We start from the raw sequence: 16416 nt of genomic DNA, 5'->3' as shown, positions 1-16416 counted from the left end.
GTATTTGCTGTAATGAATGCACTTCTGTTACCTCTAAAGAGTTCCTGGGTACAGTGCAAAGCTTCATGGTACAAAATGGAAAAAAAAAAAAAAAAAAGGCATCTTGCTACAGTTTGAGGAATAATATTCAGTCTTCGGTTGAGAATAGAGTTCACTTTTATGATAAGATCAATAAGCTTTTAAAAATGTTAAAAACTGGTTCTTTACTGCATGTATGTACTAAAAAAAAAAAAAAATCTAACATACCTCACAGACCAAGAACACTGCTATGCTTCTAGGGTGCGTGATCTTCATTTTTAAAATAACTATTGCTGGGCGCCTGGGTGGCTCAGTTGGTTGGGCGACTGCCTTCGGCTCAGGTCATGATCCCGGAGTCCCAGGATCGAGTCCCGCATCGGGCTCCCTGCTCGGCGGGGAGCCTGCTTCTCCCTCTGACCCTCCCCCACTCATGTACTCTCTCTCATTCTCGCTCTCTCAAATAAATAAATAAATCTTTAAAAAAATAAAAAATAAATAAAAAAAATAAAATAAAATAACTATTGCTTGTGGACCCAGAAGACATGTAAATTTGCAATATCCATCAGTCACTCCATCAAAATCATAAAGTCCTTCCTATCCCTCTTACAAATCTCAAAGCAACATCACAGCAGGGATGTAATCAGCCATAACAGTTATATTTACAATATGCAATTTAACCGCAATGACACACATAGGAATTTCTTTCTTTATCACAAAGTTGTTTTCCTGAGACATTTGTGTCTTCCTATCAACATGAAAAATGGCATCCAAGGGTAAGCATACTGTTAGCAGCACATTTCAATGGAAAAGATAATCTACCCCAAATTCTGTCAATTTCCATCAAAGGACATGATCTGGAAGATCTAAAGTTACATAAAATATACTTATTATCACATTTGGTTGTTGAACATGAAGAAGTTCATGTTTAGACGGAATTTCACCCCAAGAGTCAAGGTCAACCTAGGGAAGCACTGAGCTTCCTTGCTCACCAGCCCTTCATAGCTGCATCTCGGGTTGCCGAGGAGCTGGTTCAGCCTGGTTCATCTGCATTGCCTCTCCAGCTGATGTCTGTGTTCATGAATACGCACCATAGAAAAAGTAAAAGGCAAGCAATAAAAGTACCTTACAAAGAAGTTTTTCCTGCCTTCAAATAGTAGCTGAAGCCATTTCTACAGGAATCCAGCGTATTTGCTGTACACAGTTCCAAAAAAAGAGAGAGAGAGAGCGATAAAAATAGTTTGCAATTCAGCAAATCAAATAGAGGGATGCGGATACTATGCATATTAATACTGATACAACTGTCTAAACAATATTCTTGCCTTCCCACATCTTAAATATGAGTGGCGATTAACTGATGATATTGCTGGAATTGCATGTAATCAACCGGTCCTGTATTTGTTGTTGATTATCAAAATTCGTAGTATTTAATAAGTCCTAGATGGTACCTGTAAGAAGACCTTACCTCCTGATCAGTTCTATCATTTGGGTAGACTGCATAACAGTGTTTCTTTAATTAGGTTCTGCTTTAGAATGCCCAGAGCGTGCACACAGCCCAGTGCTATACAAGTGTCCACATTAAACTCAAGCAGCGTTTCTCCAGCAAGATCCTGAAATTCACCCAGGAGCCCTGGGTCTAGTGTCCACGTTACTATTCCCTGGAGACCTCTAATTAAATATCAAACATCTGGAAGAATATAAGGTTAACAACCAGCAAGCACATATGCCTGCGGCAGTCACTTCCCTGAAAATGGATCATTTTGCTCTTAAAAAGCAAATTAAGGTTTCAAGTACACATATTCAGACAGAGTTGGTAGATCAAAACATAATTAACTGAAGCATTGGGTATCCAAAGTGATTTGAAAAGACTGATTCATGTTCTGTCCCATACAAATATTCAGTGACTGAGAATGAGATGAATTCACAGGGATTTCAATGCACAACAAATAACAATTATACAAGAGAAAGAGAAAAAATTTAAAGGCAGTCAAGCAAAGATTGAGCCTACTACACTCAAGTAAAAACTTTGCACTAGAGGGCAGTTTGGAGAGTGAAAACAAGATGATCATTCTTGTTCTCTTTGTGAGGGCAGTGGGCTTCTTGTCGGAAAGTCAGAAAGTGAGGGCTTTTAAAAAGGCATCGTCACTGTTGGGATGAGACTCCATGTACAAGAGGGATCCCTTACCAGTGCCTAACTCTTAGAGGCCTGCTCTTGGGCTGGGAGAATGTGGATCCAGTGACTGGTAGTCCCCTATGAAGGGGATCAAATAGAACACATTCGTGACTTTGGCAAAAGAATGCATCTGTCAGCATAGATTTGACAGGCCTAAAGCTGTTGACATCCATTTGTTTATCTTTGTTAATTCGTCCGGGCTTCTAGCATAATAAATGCCACGTCTATGGTCTAAAAGAAGTAGTTCGATGGAAATATTTTGTTCCCTTTCTGGTCAATAAGGTCAACTGTATGCATTCGAAACACCTTCAAAGAAATCATTTCTCTCTCAGTCTCTCTCTCTTTTTTACCAAGGTGTAACCTCTGAATACTATTCTTTTCTACACTTTGTTGACAATATATTATCATTTGAGAAAGAACTTTATTGTTCAAACTTTCATCCCAACAGCTTGGTTTATTTCTAGGTATTGGCTTCTATCACAATTAAAATTTATGCCCCTGTAGGCCTCTGCCTCTTACGCAACGAGGAAATCCATTCCATACATGAAAAGATATACAAAATAATAGTGCAAGTTCAAATTCAGCTGGGCTAGGAATAAAATTTTACCTGGGTAAATCAACAAAATCATAGCATTTTGATCTTACATGTAAATTTCACATATGAATGGAATTGGTTTGAAAGCTGAAACTGACATTTTTCATTACTGTAATTGCATCTGTTATTTTAAATTACAGTGTATTTGTAATCATTAATTTGGCTTAAAGACAAAGATTCATTGGCAATTTTCACAGGCATTAGTTAAAGGAAATTTGGGTATCCTTTAAGTGTTGAACATACAAATCGTAAAAGTGGTATGGGTTCACATTAGGAGCTTTTCTGTACTACACAAAAGGTTATTATTTTTCAACCCTTGTAAATATATTGAGCTAAATCCTGTTCGATCATACTAAAAATATATCAATGTAAATAAAGATAACAGAACTCAGTGAGAAGTAAATAAAAAGCATAATTTCAGCTTTCATATTACTAGTTATATAGAATTAAAGTGTTCTTTAAGCAGTTAGAAGTGCAGTCTGACTTGGCAATAAGGGCATTTCTGGATATTACACCAATTATAAGCCAGTTGAAGAGATGTTAGCCCAATAAGAATCTAGAAAACTTTCATCATAAAGTCTCCCTACGTAGGAATGGAACACTATTTGGCATTCTGATTTCTTGTTTTTTTAGGGATGTCTCAATGAATAAAGAAGGGACTTATATTTTATTATATAACTTGTTTTCATTTTAAATTCCCAAACAATAAAAATTTTAAAACGATGTAGGTAATTTTAGTGAGAAGGGACTTAGAACAAGGAATATTGCATCTCTTTCATAGATTCTATGAACTCTTCAAAGTGCTCTAAAAACACTATAAGTTTGATTAGCAGCAAAGCATTAGCCTAATCAAAACCTCTCCTCCCTCCCCCATATATATGTCTATATACACACACACCATACAGCAATATATTCGACTAGTCTAGCTTACATCCGACAATTTGACAGTTACTCCCAGAGGCTGTGCAAAGGTTACAAATACTGTCTACTGTCTTCAGGCCTAGCACCCACTGGTTAAGAGAGAACCAATCCTTTCCTTAAAACAACAACAACAACAAAATTCAATCACCTATTTTGAATTTCCTTTAAAATTAAAAAAAAAAAATGGGGGAATACAGTGAATTGTCCAACATATTATTACTCTGGGGCCTGTAATTTTCTCAATCTAAAACTATTTTTATACACGGAAGGCTAGATGCCTTTAAACATAGTTTCTGCAATCCTAAATATAAAACATTCTGTTGAAAAATACGACTTTTTTTGTTTGTTTTTTTGTTGTTGTTTCTTTTTTAACTTGGAGGAAAGTTCTGTGAGGTGCAAATTTTCTCCCCACAGATGAATTTTGCAGCTTTCTTCTCCCAGAAGCACACCGAGAGCCCTGTCATCCTGTGTCTACCACATCCAGGGAACAGAGCCTTCCCACGCTGCCGTGGCCACAGAACCTAGCACAGGACCTCCAGAGAGAGGCCCTGGAGGGGCCAAGGCATCTTGGTCTTTTCTTTTCCACACCCTTCCAGCAGCTCCCAATCTTTGGGCATCTGGTGGAGCTGAAGTCCAGAACTTGAACTTCACTAGGAAAACAAAGTCTGTTCAAAATGCAGGGTTTTCATCTTTTGGTTGGGTGATTCTTGGTCCCCCACGGATAGGAGTGATATCTAGAAGATTCAGAAGTGGGAAGAGTTCTCTATAGTCACATATATTTGACTTCACACATTCAACTTCAAAGCAGTAGCTCAGGGATATATGTAAATAAATCCCAGTGAAGAAAAGATGATTCTAAACATAATAGGATGGGACATTTTTAGAAAGCCACATTTTGCTAACATTTGCCACAGTGGTGCTAACAGGGTCTTTCTCAAATTATAAACTCCACTGGAAATGATAACTCTTTATAGAAGAAAAATAAACACCCATTCAAAGTAGCTTGTAGTTTTAAACATCTAATTTACATGTTATCAGTTAATTGGGGGAAAAAGCAATGCCAACTGTAGATTTCTTTTTTCTCTTGCAAATTTTACTTCTCAACGCAGATTTCATTGTTAAAAATGTTAATGTGTACCCCTAAGTATATAAGGAGGATATGCCTGACGTCTATTCACCCACAGGATTCAGTTTGACTCTCACAAACAACAATGATAAAATTAAGGCATGCTAGGCTGTCTCCTTCTGGTAAGGAAGCTAAATGTTTATGAGTGTAAAATATAATTTAATCATACATTCCTGCAAACGATCAAGAATAGAGCGTGCTTTGGGCTGGCCAAGTCTGTTTTGAACTTGTTTCATTGTCTTTACACTACTTTCTTCCTCTCAACTCATTCTACCTCCCCTTCCCGGAAGCCCAGAAATGAGGGATCCCCCATTTTGCTTAGGGCTCCTTGCTGCTATTTCTGTTTCTGTTACTATTTCCTTTTCTTAATGCAGCATTTTGTGCCCAAGATGATCTTCCTAACCAACAGTCCAAGCAGTCTCCCCATTATTTAAACAGTTGCAGGAACTGTCCCTGAAGATAGCTAATGGATAATAGCTTTATCCCGAGACTTTCAGTTTGATGATGGCATCTCTCTATCACTAACAAAATATTCACTCTGGGACCTAAGCTAAAAATGTGTCATGTCTTGCCTTCATGCTTTGGCTGCTGTCTGGGTGTTTGGTAGATGCATGTAAATTTGAACTGACTGTCTGAAGTGGTGAACTTCAGTAATACAGAAATTATGTATGCAATTCTCTGTGTGACCAACATCACTAACATTTTGCGATGACGATGACAATGACAATAAAGATGATGACAAGACAATAAGAACAACAGCAGATCTGGGCAGATGCTGGTGGCTGGTGGGGGAGTTAAAACTATGTTTCCCATTTCTAACCACAGTCCTAGGGCAGCTTTCTGAATTTGTGTTGCATGTGAAAGATTGAAGAAATACTGGGGTAAACAAGGTTAACAGATTTCTTACAGCACATCTCAGACTCTGTAATATGGTAATGTGTGTCAACATCCTCTAAAAATGGAAAACTGTACTTTCAGAGTTTCCCAAATATATTTGATCACAAAGTTTTATTTTTCAGGGGAACATCTATTAGCATCTTTGATAATATTGGCTATTCTATGGAACCTATTAGGAAAAATACATTCTACTCATTCTAAATCCTTGTTCATGTCCAGTGATATTTAGCATCCTCTATCTTTTTGACTACGGAAAAATCATCACTGACTAGCTGATTTGATTCATATTTGAAATTATGTGTATTTCCAGCTTGTGAACTCTTAGGTGCTTCTAAGTGGAGGCTGACTTATTTCTTGGTAATTAATTTGGAACACCAGTAAACAACTACTTTAAGCACAACCAAGGGTTATTTTTACTAGTAAACTGTGGAGATTCTTCTCTCAAGATAGTCTATCATTGTTACAAGAAGATGAAAAGGGAATATCATGGATATAAGAATTTTTTTGTGAGTGATTCATTTTAATTTGGAGCATTTTAAGAAAATTTTATGTATGTCATATCCAAAGTATTTTTCTTCAACTTGATCATTTAAATCATGTCTCCATATTCTATTCACAATTCTGAATATACCTATAAATAACTTTTTGTCCTCATTATTAGGCATCTTATTATCTATTCGTTAGAATAAGAAAATTTGCAATGTCTTTTAATATAAAGTGCAGCTTTGGAAGTAGAAATAATGTTTGAATTTTTTAAAACTTAGGAATAGAACTGAAAAGGGATAAAAGTAAATTTAAAAATAAGACTAAAATTATTTTTTAAGGAAAAATAAGAGCTCTTGTAAGAGCTTCCCTCACTTCCTTACACACCTGGTTTTTCACTGATATTTACTGTAGTTTCTGCAAAAATATGAAGCCATTCATTGCCCACGATCCTGAGTCTCTGAAAATATGTAGATAAATTATGACAAAAGTGACCTTTGTCCCCACTCCAAGCCAAAGGCACTTGAAATAATAGGGAGCTAAGAGTCAAGAAGACACTCATCCTATCCATGGAAAGCTGGATGTACTCAGCCCAAGAATAGAAAATGAAAATTCAAAGTCTCTCCAGGGAAGGTGGGAGGAGAGCGATTATGAAGACGGTGATTTCTATTAATAATATACCTTTGGAAAATGAGAATTATTCATCATTTCTCTGTAGTTATAAATCACAACAGAACTAAATCTACAAAGGTAGTATTTTGGAAATATATTATCCAGCCAAAAGAGCAAGCAGTTGAATAATCTTATGTGTGATCCATACGAACAACTTGTTGAAATAAGAGAAGTAAAAAAAAAAAAAAAGTTGGAGACTGAACTAACCTCAAAAAAGAATCTAATTTCCATATAATAACCTAACAGGATGCTCTTGAGGCCTCTTTCTCTTACCATGGCTAATACCTTTGGAGACACCCTCTGGGATGACTGAAATAGCAGTCACAAGATAGCTTCAGCAGCGGGAAAGGAAAGCAGTTCCTCCAGGCATTAAAGGCCACTTTGAGAGAACAAACTAAAGCAAAGTGGAGCCACACAGAATGTGGATGTGGCTGCTTATGACCAGTTTGATGATTCAGTTATGAGGGGCCCCTCAGAAAAGTCAAGAGACAACTTGTGTGTAGACACTGTCTGTGCCCACATCCCCTCATCCACATGCCTTCACAGCCTGCTGGCCTGCTTTCCAGCCACCAGCACCTGCATTTCTCTCCCTGAGGATTTCTCTGGCCTCTGGAATCTGTTCTGCCCACCCTTACAGAAGGCCAGAAATGCGGGGGAAAGGCCGCAAGCAATGACCCACGGAAACGGGAGGACAAATACCCCAGCTCTCCCAGCCCTTGAGTGGGATACCTCAGCTACGTGTTCTGTACTGGCTCTCAGATTTCCCCAATGGGGTCTAGCCCCAGTCAGCCACAATGGTTACTTGCTTGAAAATGAAACCTTTATTGAATTATTTCTTCACTCTCCTACGAGTGTTTCCCAGAATTGCCTCTCAAGTAAACTAACTGTACTCAGATCTTTGTGGCCAACACTGTGCCCAACGGTAAAACACAGCAATCAGAACTGGACAGAAGTGATAAAACACTATATTTTTAGAGCACAAATAGTTCTTATGTAACCCCAGTAAGCTGAGGTTCCTTACTTAGGGTAAGCAAATAGCAATACATAACAACAAATCCTTTCCCATGAACATATCTTAAATTCACCAGAAGCGATTCTTTGTTTAGGTGCATTTCCCCCTGCATTCTATACAAATAATGGGTAGATTTCAGTGATGGAAATTTGAGTTTACAGCTCTACTAGAAGGGAACAAATGCTTAATTAAAAAAAAAAACAAAAACCACAACCCTAGAAATGCTTTTCAATTTCATTATGTTTCTTATTTTTTCTGGGAGTAAATTACCACTAAGCTATCGCCCTTTCTTTTTCAACAGAGAACCAGCAGCTGCATCCACACAAAATATAGGCAACACACATTCTACCCATGGTTGTATCTAGTCTAAGCCAAGATATTTTACAAAAGTATTTAAAATAAAAGTAGGAAAAAAAAATCTCTGGAATCCAGGATAATCGGATCTAACATCCAATGATCTCAATTGACCTTTCACATTTAAAAGAAAACCCTAGATCTCACCTGTTAGATGTAAAGTTGTAATAACCACTTTCCTCTAGGACTTCTTCAATCACAGTCTGAAGTAGAAAAAAAAAGAAATTCAGGTTAATACTGAATTAAAAGCAACAAAATAAAATTGTTCAAGGCATTGCAAAAACCTCACCTGCATCTGCTCATATGTTATTCCCTCCTCCAAATCAGAGCTGGTATGTAAACCTGAAATAGATAGGTTATGGCAAGTGTGACCTTTGGTTCACATTTTCTTAGTGGGACTTTGTTGACAATTACAACTCAGCGGTAGTGAAAACAGGGTCAATTGAGTCATGATGAAGAGGAGTACTTCTAAGCACATTCCAAATGATCTTGCTTTGAATATTCAAACTCTGTTTGTCTTCCTTTAATAACTGGCTGCTTTTGGGGTGGCCATCACAAAATAATACACAAAGATTTTGGGGCATTTCTCAGGGTATAAATTGGGCAATTAAGTTAGAGAGGCATGTGTGAGCACGCACACATGTGCGCCCATGTCTGTGAACACTAAGGACAGGTGAGGAGTATTCCCAGCACAAATGACCTGATGTTTTCTGATTAAAACACTCTCCTTAAGCTACAAGCAAAACCAGTAAATATGTGCTAGAAAGAAAATGAACTCTTAGAGGGAGGCAGAAATAGACAGGGAAAGACAATGAAGACCTGGTCCTTTCATGTGACTGCTAGAGGGAAATAAAGTGCACTTAGTGCCAGGAGGCAATACTTTCTTGGATGGGTGTTTGAAGGATGATAAAATAGCACCTCACCCAACCAAGTGCCGCCCAAAGCAATGTTGGCCAGCTTCCACTGCACTCAATCAACACTGGTGCATGCAGGGAGGCCCAGGAGCCCCCTTCACTTAGGAGAGAAAAGAGGGAATGGGTTGAAGTGGAGGGGAGGCATGAGACTGATGAGTCCTGGCAGCTCCTCTTCAAAGCTCTGGGCCAAGGTGTTCCCCAAAGTGCCTGCAGACTCTGCCGTGTGAGCCTGTGGCCAGCCTGCTGGGATGGGACTTGCCTGCTTCACCCCAGGATGCCCTGGATGTCTGTCTGCTCCCTCTCAGGCCGCTCTGAGATTTCCACCAGAGCTCTTGGTTTCATCAGAATCGCTACTGTAAGAAGTCTGGCCTACAGACTGACTGACCAGCCCTGGGGGTGCTTTTCAAAGCAAAACACTTTAGACTTAGATGGCAGTTCATCTTGATCTTATGGGTTTCTCAGAGACTATTTTAAAAGTAATTCTGCCTACAGGTTGGCTTTATCCCAGGAGTCCAAGACATAGGGAAAGGTTGAGAATTAATACATTTAATGATTTACCTAAACTGAGTGAGGGGATGGCGAGTCTCCCTTTAACCATCATTTCTATCCATGCCACTGAGTGATGTAACTATAGTTTATAGGGATTTGAAAATTATTTAGGATCTCTGAAACCTCACAGTAGCTTGAAAACCTCTTCTGAGAGTTCAGTTATCATGAGAAGAGTTACAATATGCGGAACCCCTACTAATGGTCAAGCACTTTTTGTATGTTTACACTGATCCTCATTATAACCCTATGGAGCAAGTGCCACGTTTACCCCCATTTTATAGGCAAGGAAACTGGGGTTCAAGAGGTCAAATAATCTGCCCAAGGTCAACTACTAAATGCTGGAGCTGAGATTCAAGTTTAGGCATCCAGGTTTTGTGAATCTGCACCTTTAATCCCTATGCTACATAGCCTCCCTACGTGAGATTTAAGCAAAAAAGAAAAACAAATTAAATATGTCTGATGTGGATTCTTCAGGTAAGTTTCAAATGTTCTCCATTTTCAATATTCAAACTCTTCATTTCTGCTTTTTATCTCCCTGGATGCTTTGGAGCATTTGATTTCCCATCATCAGATAAGAAGAAATAAAAGGAAATATAATTCACCCACACAGAGTCTGCTGTTTGTTTATGGCATTAATAAATGATCAAAGAAGCTGCCACAACAGGGTACGATGAATCTCGTAGGGAATTTCTATATTCGTACTGTATATCCCTTCCAACTATTGCCATAGATAATCAAAATAAGCTCTATTTTTCTTTTAAATTGAAGATAATCTTTTAAGGATAGCTGTTGATCCAAACAATATATTTCTTTGTGAAAGCCAGACTTTCTGTGGTGAAGACCATTACCTGTCGGGTCATCTGGGGACAGGCTGTTTCCAGCTGATAAATGACGTAATGAATGGTAATCTGCTGTGAAAAAGTTGGGCTCAATCGGTTCTGGGGATCCCTGAGATAACTGGAACAGAAAAGGCAAAGCCACATGTTATTCTATAGTCAGAAGCAAATGACAGGAGACCTCTTTCCCTCTGTCTCGGCATGGAGAATTTAGTCCTTGTGGTTTTCAATCTCTTGTAAATAGGAAAGGCACATCTTCTTTTCAAAAGAACTTCTAAATTGGAGGCAGGCAAATTATAGTGAAAGCAAGGTAGACAATTCCCTGGTCACACGAAAAAACAAAAACAACTCTGCACTTTATGGCTTTATGAGAGCAAGATAAAAATGGATAGAAAAATAACAGCATAGGCTTGGGACATCAAAATGTTCTTTGTATCAGGCATATGAGGAATAAACCTAATTATTCAACAGAACAATATGCTTAGCCCACATCATCATTGTTTTTTGTGTATCTCCTTTAAACAATGCCTTCTTGTTTGACCGAGGCAAACAAGTTTCTTAATATATTTTTCTAAATTACTGTTCTTAATTTTAATCTCCAAACATTAATCCCCAACACTCTAAAGGAGAGAGTAATTCACTAAATGAAAGACTATTAAGGTTCCAACTGTTTGATGCTCTCCCACAAAGCTGAATTTTTTAAGTGGAATTTTAGGCTATAAGCATTTTTCAACCTTTTTTTACCTGTAATTCCAACCAGCACTTGGGCTGGTCAAGTTTTCATGCCTATGTTAATATAACATACTTCTAAAGTGCCAATTCTTATTAATAAACCAAAAACAAATGGCACAGTTTTGACTATGCACTGGCAGTTACCTTGGATTCACATACTCTGCTCATGAATTAAAATACACCATTGTTCAATCACTTGAGAAAACTGGCAGTATTCATTAAGATTCAACAACATATGTCTACCGTATGACCTTGTAATCCCACTCTAAGGTATACACACAAGAGAAATGAGGACTTCTGACCCCAAACTGGAGAAAACCCAAATGTCTACAGACAGAAGAATAGATAGATTGTGGTGTGCTTATCCAATGGGATTCTGCAAAGCACAAAAAACAGCAACATGAATGAATGAATGTTGAGCAAAAGAAGCCAAAAACACCAAAGAAGATGCAACATATACCTTCACATATAGGCACTTTCACAAGCAGACAAAACTAACCAATGGCGATGAAGATTAAGATAATGATTATGTTGTGGCAGGGGGTGGAATCTGACTAGGAAAAGGCAGACAGGAGCCTTCTTCAGTACTGGAAATGTTCTACCTAGTGATGTGGGTGGTGGTCACCCAGGGGAATATGTACATAGAAGTCCACGGAGCTGTACAGGGACCTCACTGGATGCATTCTGCATTTTATACCTTAATAAGAACATTTTCTATAAGCAATTGATCATTATTCCATCTGTGTACTTTGGACACTACTAATACAAATTATTTCTGTGTTTTCCAGTCTCCATGTTGCCTACGAAAACTACACTCTAGGAAAAAACTATGGTTCCATCCTTTTTTGTTCTTGAAAATTTATTTTCCTTACTTCAATGACAACTGATAAAACCAATATCCCATCTGTAAAATGACAAGATCGTAAGATGGCAACACATTGCAGTGCAGGAGGATCTGATAGTCACACGCCTTAATAACATTCTCATCAGTGCTATTAGGATGCCACAGAGGTAGGCCTAAGCACTCTGTATTCCTCACAGCCAAGCTAGTAGGTTGCTCCAACTAGGTTTCTTAATATGTCTTGTAATGCTGAAAATGATTTCCTGGCATTGCCTTCCAAATGACTTCAGATGGGATTGTTTTTCATGTGGTTGAGCAGAGGAGTAATTTGGCTGCCTGAAATGCTCCTCCTAATTATAGAAAGCTTAGTTAAGTCAACTTAATTATTAAGTAAACACCTTGGAATCCTAACTCGTTCACAGACAGGAAGGTGTTTAAAGCTGCACAGTGAAGCGTGTGAATTGTGAGCTAGAGAGGTCAAGATAGCCATTTTACGAAGACAAGGACAAGTCGTCATTGATTCACACCTCGAAGAGAAGAGTGGTTGAGGATGCCAGTGCTTCTTACATTACAGTCTCCTTCAGCCTAAGAACTGCAAATCCTCGGAGGGATGGGCGCATGGATGAAGGCAAGGACTAAAATTCATTGGTCTTGTGTTTGAATCCCAGATACATTTATTTTTATTCCAGAAACTTCTCAGAACTTCTTCTTGCAGTTCCATTTTTTGACATACATATTCTTTCAGCACATCTTTTTTGCCCCTTAGCCTGTGTCATGCTCTGAGCAGGTTTTGCAAAACAGATGAAAACTACTGAATCACATATACCAATGATCTATCCAGCTTATCAGCAGCATGCTGGGCACCAGGGAGGACACAGCAATGATGTGGCTTGCTATTTGCCTGGGAAAATAGGCTAATGTGCATGAACAAGAGGGAGAATAAACACTGAAGTGTAAAATGAGGTGGGGAGTTCTAAGCTTCCAAAAATAAGCATGCTTCATGAAGACTAGCATGATTTTCAGAAGCTCTGTAGCAGAAACACTGGAGCTGAGCCTTGAAGGGTGGATTTGGGTGGATACAAGGAAGCGAAAGAGACATTGCAGGTGAGTGGAACTTGGGGGCAAAGCCCGGGCACTGCCTACCAGTAGCAAGGTGATGAAAGGGATATGATATAAGTCCATGTTATAGAGGTGTGGGGATCTAGATTGAGAGGAAGACAAATGCTGTTCATTAATTCAGCTGGGATTTTTTTATCAACCTTTGTGTGCCACACACAGATCTAAACAATGAAAACAACCAATGGTGGCCAAAAATTGTACTCTTGGAGCTTACTGCCTAATTAAGGAGGAATATAGCTGTGAAATATCAACCTGAATATATGTGAAATTGCAACTGTGCTGAATGCATTGAAGGATGGGCCTGTGGTTCTAGGAGGTAACGGGCAGGTTTAACTTAGACAGGAACGGCTTTCCTGAAAAAATGACACTTAATGCTGGGAGAATGAGTCAAGGATGGAGAGGGAAGATCTTGAAAAGCAGGAACACAAGCATTTGCAAAGACTCAGGAGGAGGCTGCATGGTGGACCGACGGTACCTGTGGCTAGTATGAGACCACAAAGAACAAGAGAGGTATGAGAGGTGGGCCGGGCTTGGACCAAAAGGGACTGGGAATACTGTGGGGACGATATGGCAGTTTATACTTCGAGCCCCTGAACAGCTTTCTATGTGTCTGTGTGGGTGCGTGTGTGACACAGTCAGATTCCCGTTTTGAAAGATCACTCCGACAACAGTCTGCATGGGGCTGGGGATGTCAGGGTGGATGCAGACCAGAGGAGGCTCCTGTGAATAATGCGGGCCTAGAAAGCTGGATGTCAGGGTTTAAACTGTGAGGCAGGAAACTGGAGGCTTCTAAGGTTTTTTGGTATGCTAAAGAAAAAAAAAAAAAAGCCGGTGTTTAGAAACTCGGTCCGGCAAGATGGATTGGAGAATTGGAGAACAGGGAGGTCAGCAAAGCAGCTATGACACTAACCTCAGAGAGAAGTTCTAAGACCTTGGACTAGGTGGTAGCCAAGAGGAAGATCGAGTACCCTCCCCTAATAACACCAGGAGCTCCTACAGCCACGTATTGAGTACTTAAACATTCTAGACACATTGGATGTTCTGTTTGGTTCCTATAACTACCTCTAAGGTAAGCATTATCTCAGGTTTACAGATGGGGACACTGAAAAGGGATTTGCTCAAGGATCATAGCTAGTAAGTGGCAGAACCAGGGCTGTAACCCAGGGCTGTAACATCAAAGGGCAAGCAAAACCGCCTACATGAAGAAGATGTGCAGGTGTTAATGACTTATGGGACAAAAGAAATAACGTGGAGCAGCAGAACATGACTGCAAGGTTTAAAGACTGAGCAGACAGAAAACGTGCCTGCCATGATAGTGATGCAGACATAGGAAGGAAGAAGAAGGTGGTGAGTCCAACTCTGGACACACCAGATAGGCAAGAAAAGGCTCAGCCCGTAGGGGGAATATGGATGCTACCACAGAACGGTTCAGAGCAGCAATCCCTGTGGTGGGCCAGTGCCTTGTGGGCCCTCTCCTGCCTCGCAAACATTCAGCTTAGAGGGGTACTCCCATCTTTGGCATATATGTTCTCTTTGGAAGAATGCTTAAGACCCTCCTTCTGAACTGACATCAAAGGGCTCCCCTGCTCTGAATAAACATCTACAGTTCTAAAGAGCAAATGACCGTACACACTTTTGAACTAAAGCCAAGCAAATATTAAAGAGAACAGACTGCATCACTGCTACTACCCCTCTCCCCCAAAACTCACTGATTTTGAGCAAGTATTGAGCAATCTTAGCACTTCATCGTCAACTGAGAATCTAGTACTTTTTAGGCCAAACCTAATGGAGAAATAAAAACTGTAATCTTCATTAAATTCCCCAAACTGTATCTTCTCTTCCATGTCATAAAATAAGGCTATCTTTGCTGCAGAACAACTACACCAATTGTTTGCAATCTAATCAGTTGAGGTAGAAAAGAAATGAAACAGCGTAAATGAAATTAGGTGCCAGAAGTGAGAAAATTTTTAATGTGCCACATCACACGCCACTCACCAGTCCTCTGATCTTTTTTCCTTTAGATTTTCCTGTCCTGTTCGACTGAGTTCTAACACATTAAGACATAATATATTGTCTTATTTTTCATCTTTTCTAACCTCGAGCTCCTTTCTTTTTTATTAGGTTTTTATAGGCCACTTTGTTAACAGACATGTCCAGTATTTATACTCACTTTTCTCCGATACATAAGCACCCACACACGTATGCATGGGCACCTTCACAGGGATGGTCCATCATCCGTGTCCATGTGATGCACATCGCATCCCCACTTTCACCCCTACTTCCCCCAGAAGCAGCCTTGCTGCTGAGCCGTTTACATTTCCACCAAAGACCGTCTTTCTAACAAAGAATTCCAAAACTCAGTATCGGCTGGAAAACCACTGTTGTATGCTATTTACAACCACAAGCTCATCCTCCCAGGACCTCCGTTCAGACACTGAAGGTGGTATCCAGAGAGAAGATGAATAGTAGTGGCCTGACCCTGCTGGGCAGGACAGCCCTGCTCTAGGAACTTCTCCACTCGGTCCAAACAGGTTGGTGCTGGGCACTGCTGATTTATGATGCCTCCATGGGGCCCTGACAAGGGCTAGGCAAATATAAGGCGTAATTATGATGTGCATCAAAAGACATTAATGAAAGCATGAGGAGAGGAGCAATCTGCTAACTGGAAAAGAGCCCGAAACCTGGAGTTAGGAATTAAAGAGACTGCCATCTCCTGAATAAGGTAAGCTTGACCTTGCCAAGCTGAGTTGAAGTATAGAGATCAGGAACCGAAGAGAAGTGCTCACCTTTCCTTGTAATTTCTTTATTTAAGAATGTGTCATTTTTCCTATAGAATTCCCCAGTCTGGATTGCCTGCTTATCCCCATGGGGTCATTGCACATGTTCTCTCGACCCATGTATCTGCTACAGGTGCGTAGCTAGAGGTAGAGCAGGGTTGGTAAACTTCTTCGGTAAAGGGTCAGATAGGAAATACTGAGAGATTTACAGGCCGTGTCATCTCTGTCACGGCCACTCAACTGTGCCTAGAAGGTGAATGCGACCATAGGGAATACTGTGAGTGAAGGCAAGTGGTTGTGTTCCAGAAACTTTATTTCCAAAAACCACAGTCTGCCCACTTCCAATATAGAGGCTTCCTCGGATGCAGATCCAAGCCTTTAGCGAATATACTTCATAGAT

The 16416-nt window shown here is 39.7% G+C and overlaps 1 protein-coding gene across 1 annotated transcript in view; it reads right to left on the bottom strand.

Annotated features, from left to right (window-relative positions):
• Positions 1-435: 435 nt before the first annotated feature.
• The window catches only part of NEK10 (NIMA related kinase 10), a 204558-nt gene continuing 188577 nt past the window's right edge, over positions 436-16416 (bottom strand). Inside the window, exons 33-36 of the mRNA XM_081829267.1 lie at positions 10560-10668; positions 8538-8590; positions 8396-8451; positions 436-4438 (exon numbers count right to left, since the gene is read on the bottom strand). Coding sequence (XP_081685393.1) covers positions 4390-4438; positions 8396-8451; positions 8538-8590; positions 10560-10668 — 267 coding nt within the window. The 3' untranslated portion in view covers positions 436-4389. The remainder of the gene's footprint in view (positions 4439-8395; positions 8452-8537; positions 8591-10559; positions 10669-16416) is intronic.

This window comes from Leptonychotes weddellii, chromosome 1, assembly GCF_054177405.1.
Source record: "Leptonychotes weddellii isolate Sample4059 chromosome 1, ASM5417740v2, whole genome shotgun sequence".
Lineage (NCBI taxonomy): Eukaryota > Metazoa > Chordata > Mammalia > Carnivora > Phocidae > Leptonychotes > Leptonychotes weddellii.
This window is presented reverse-complemented; position numbering and strand designations above follow the sequence as displayed.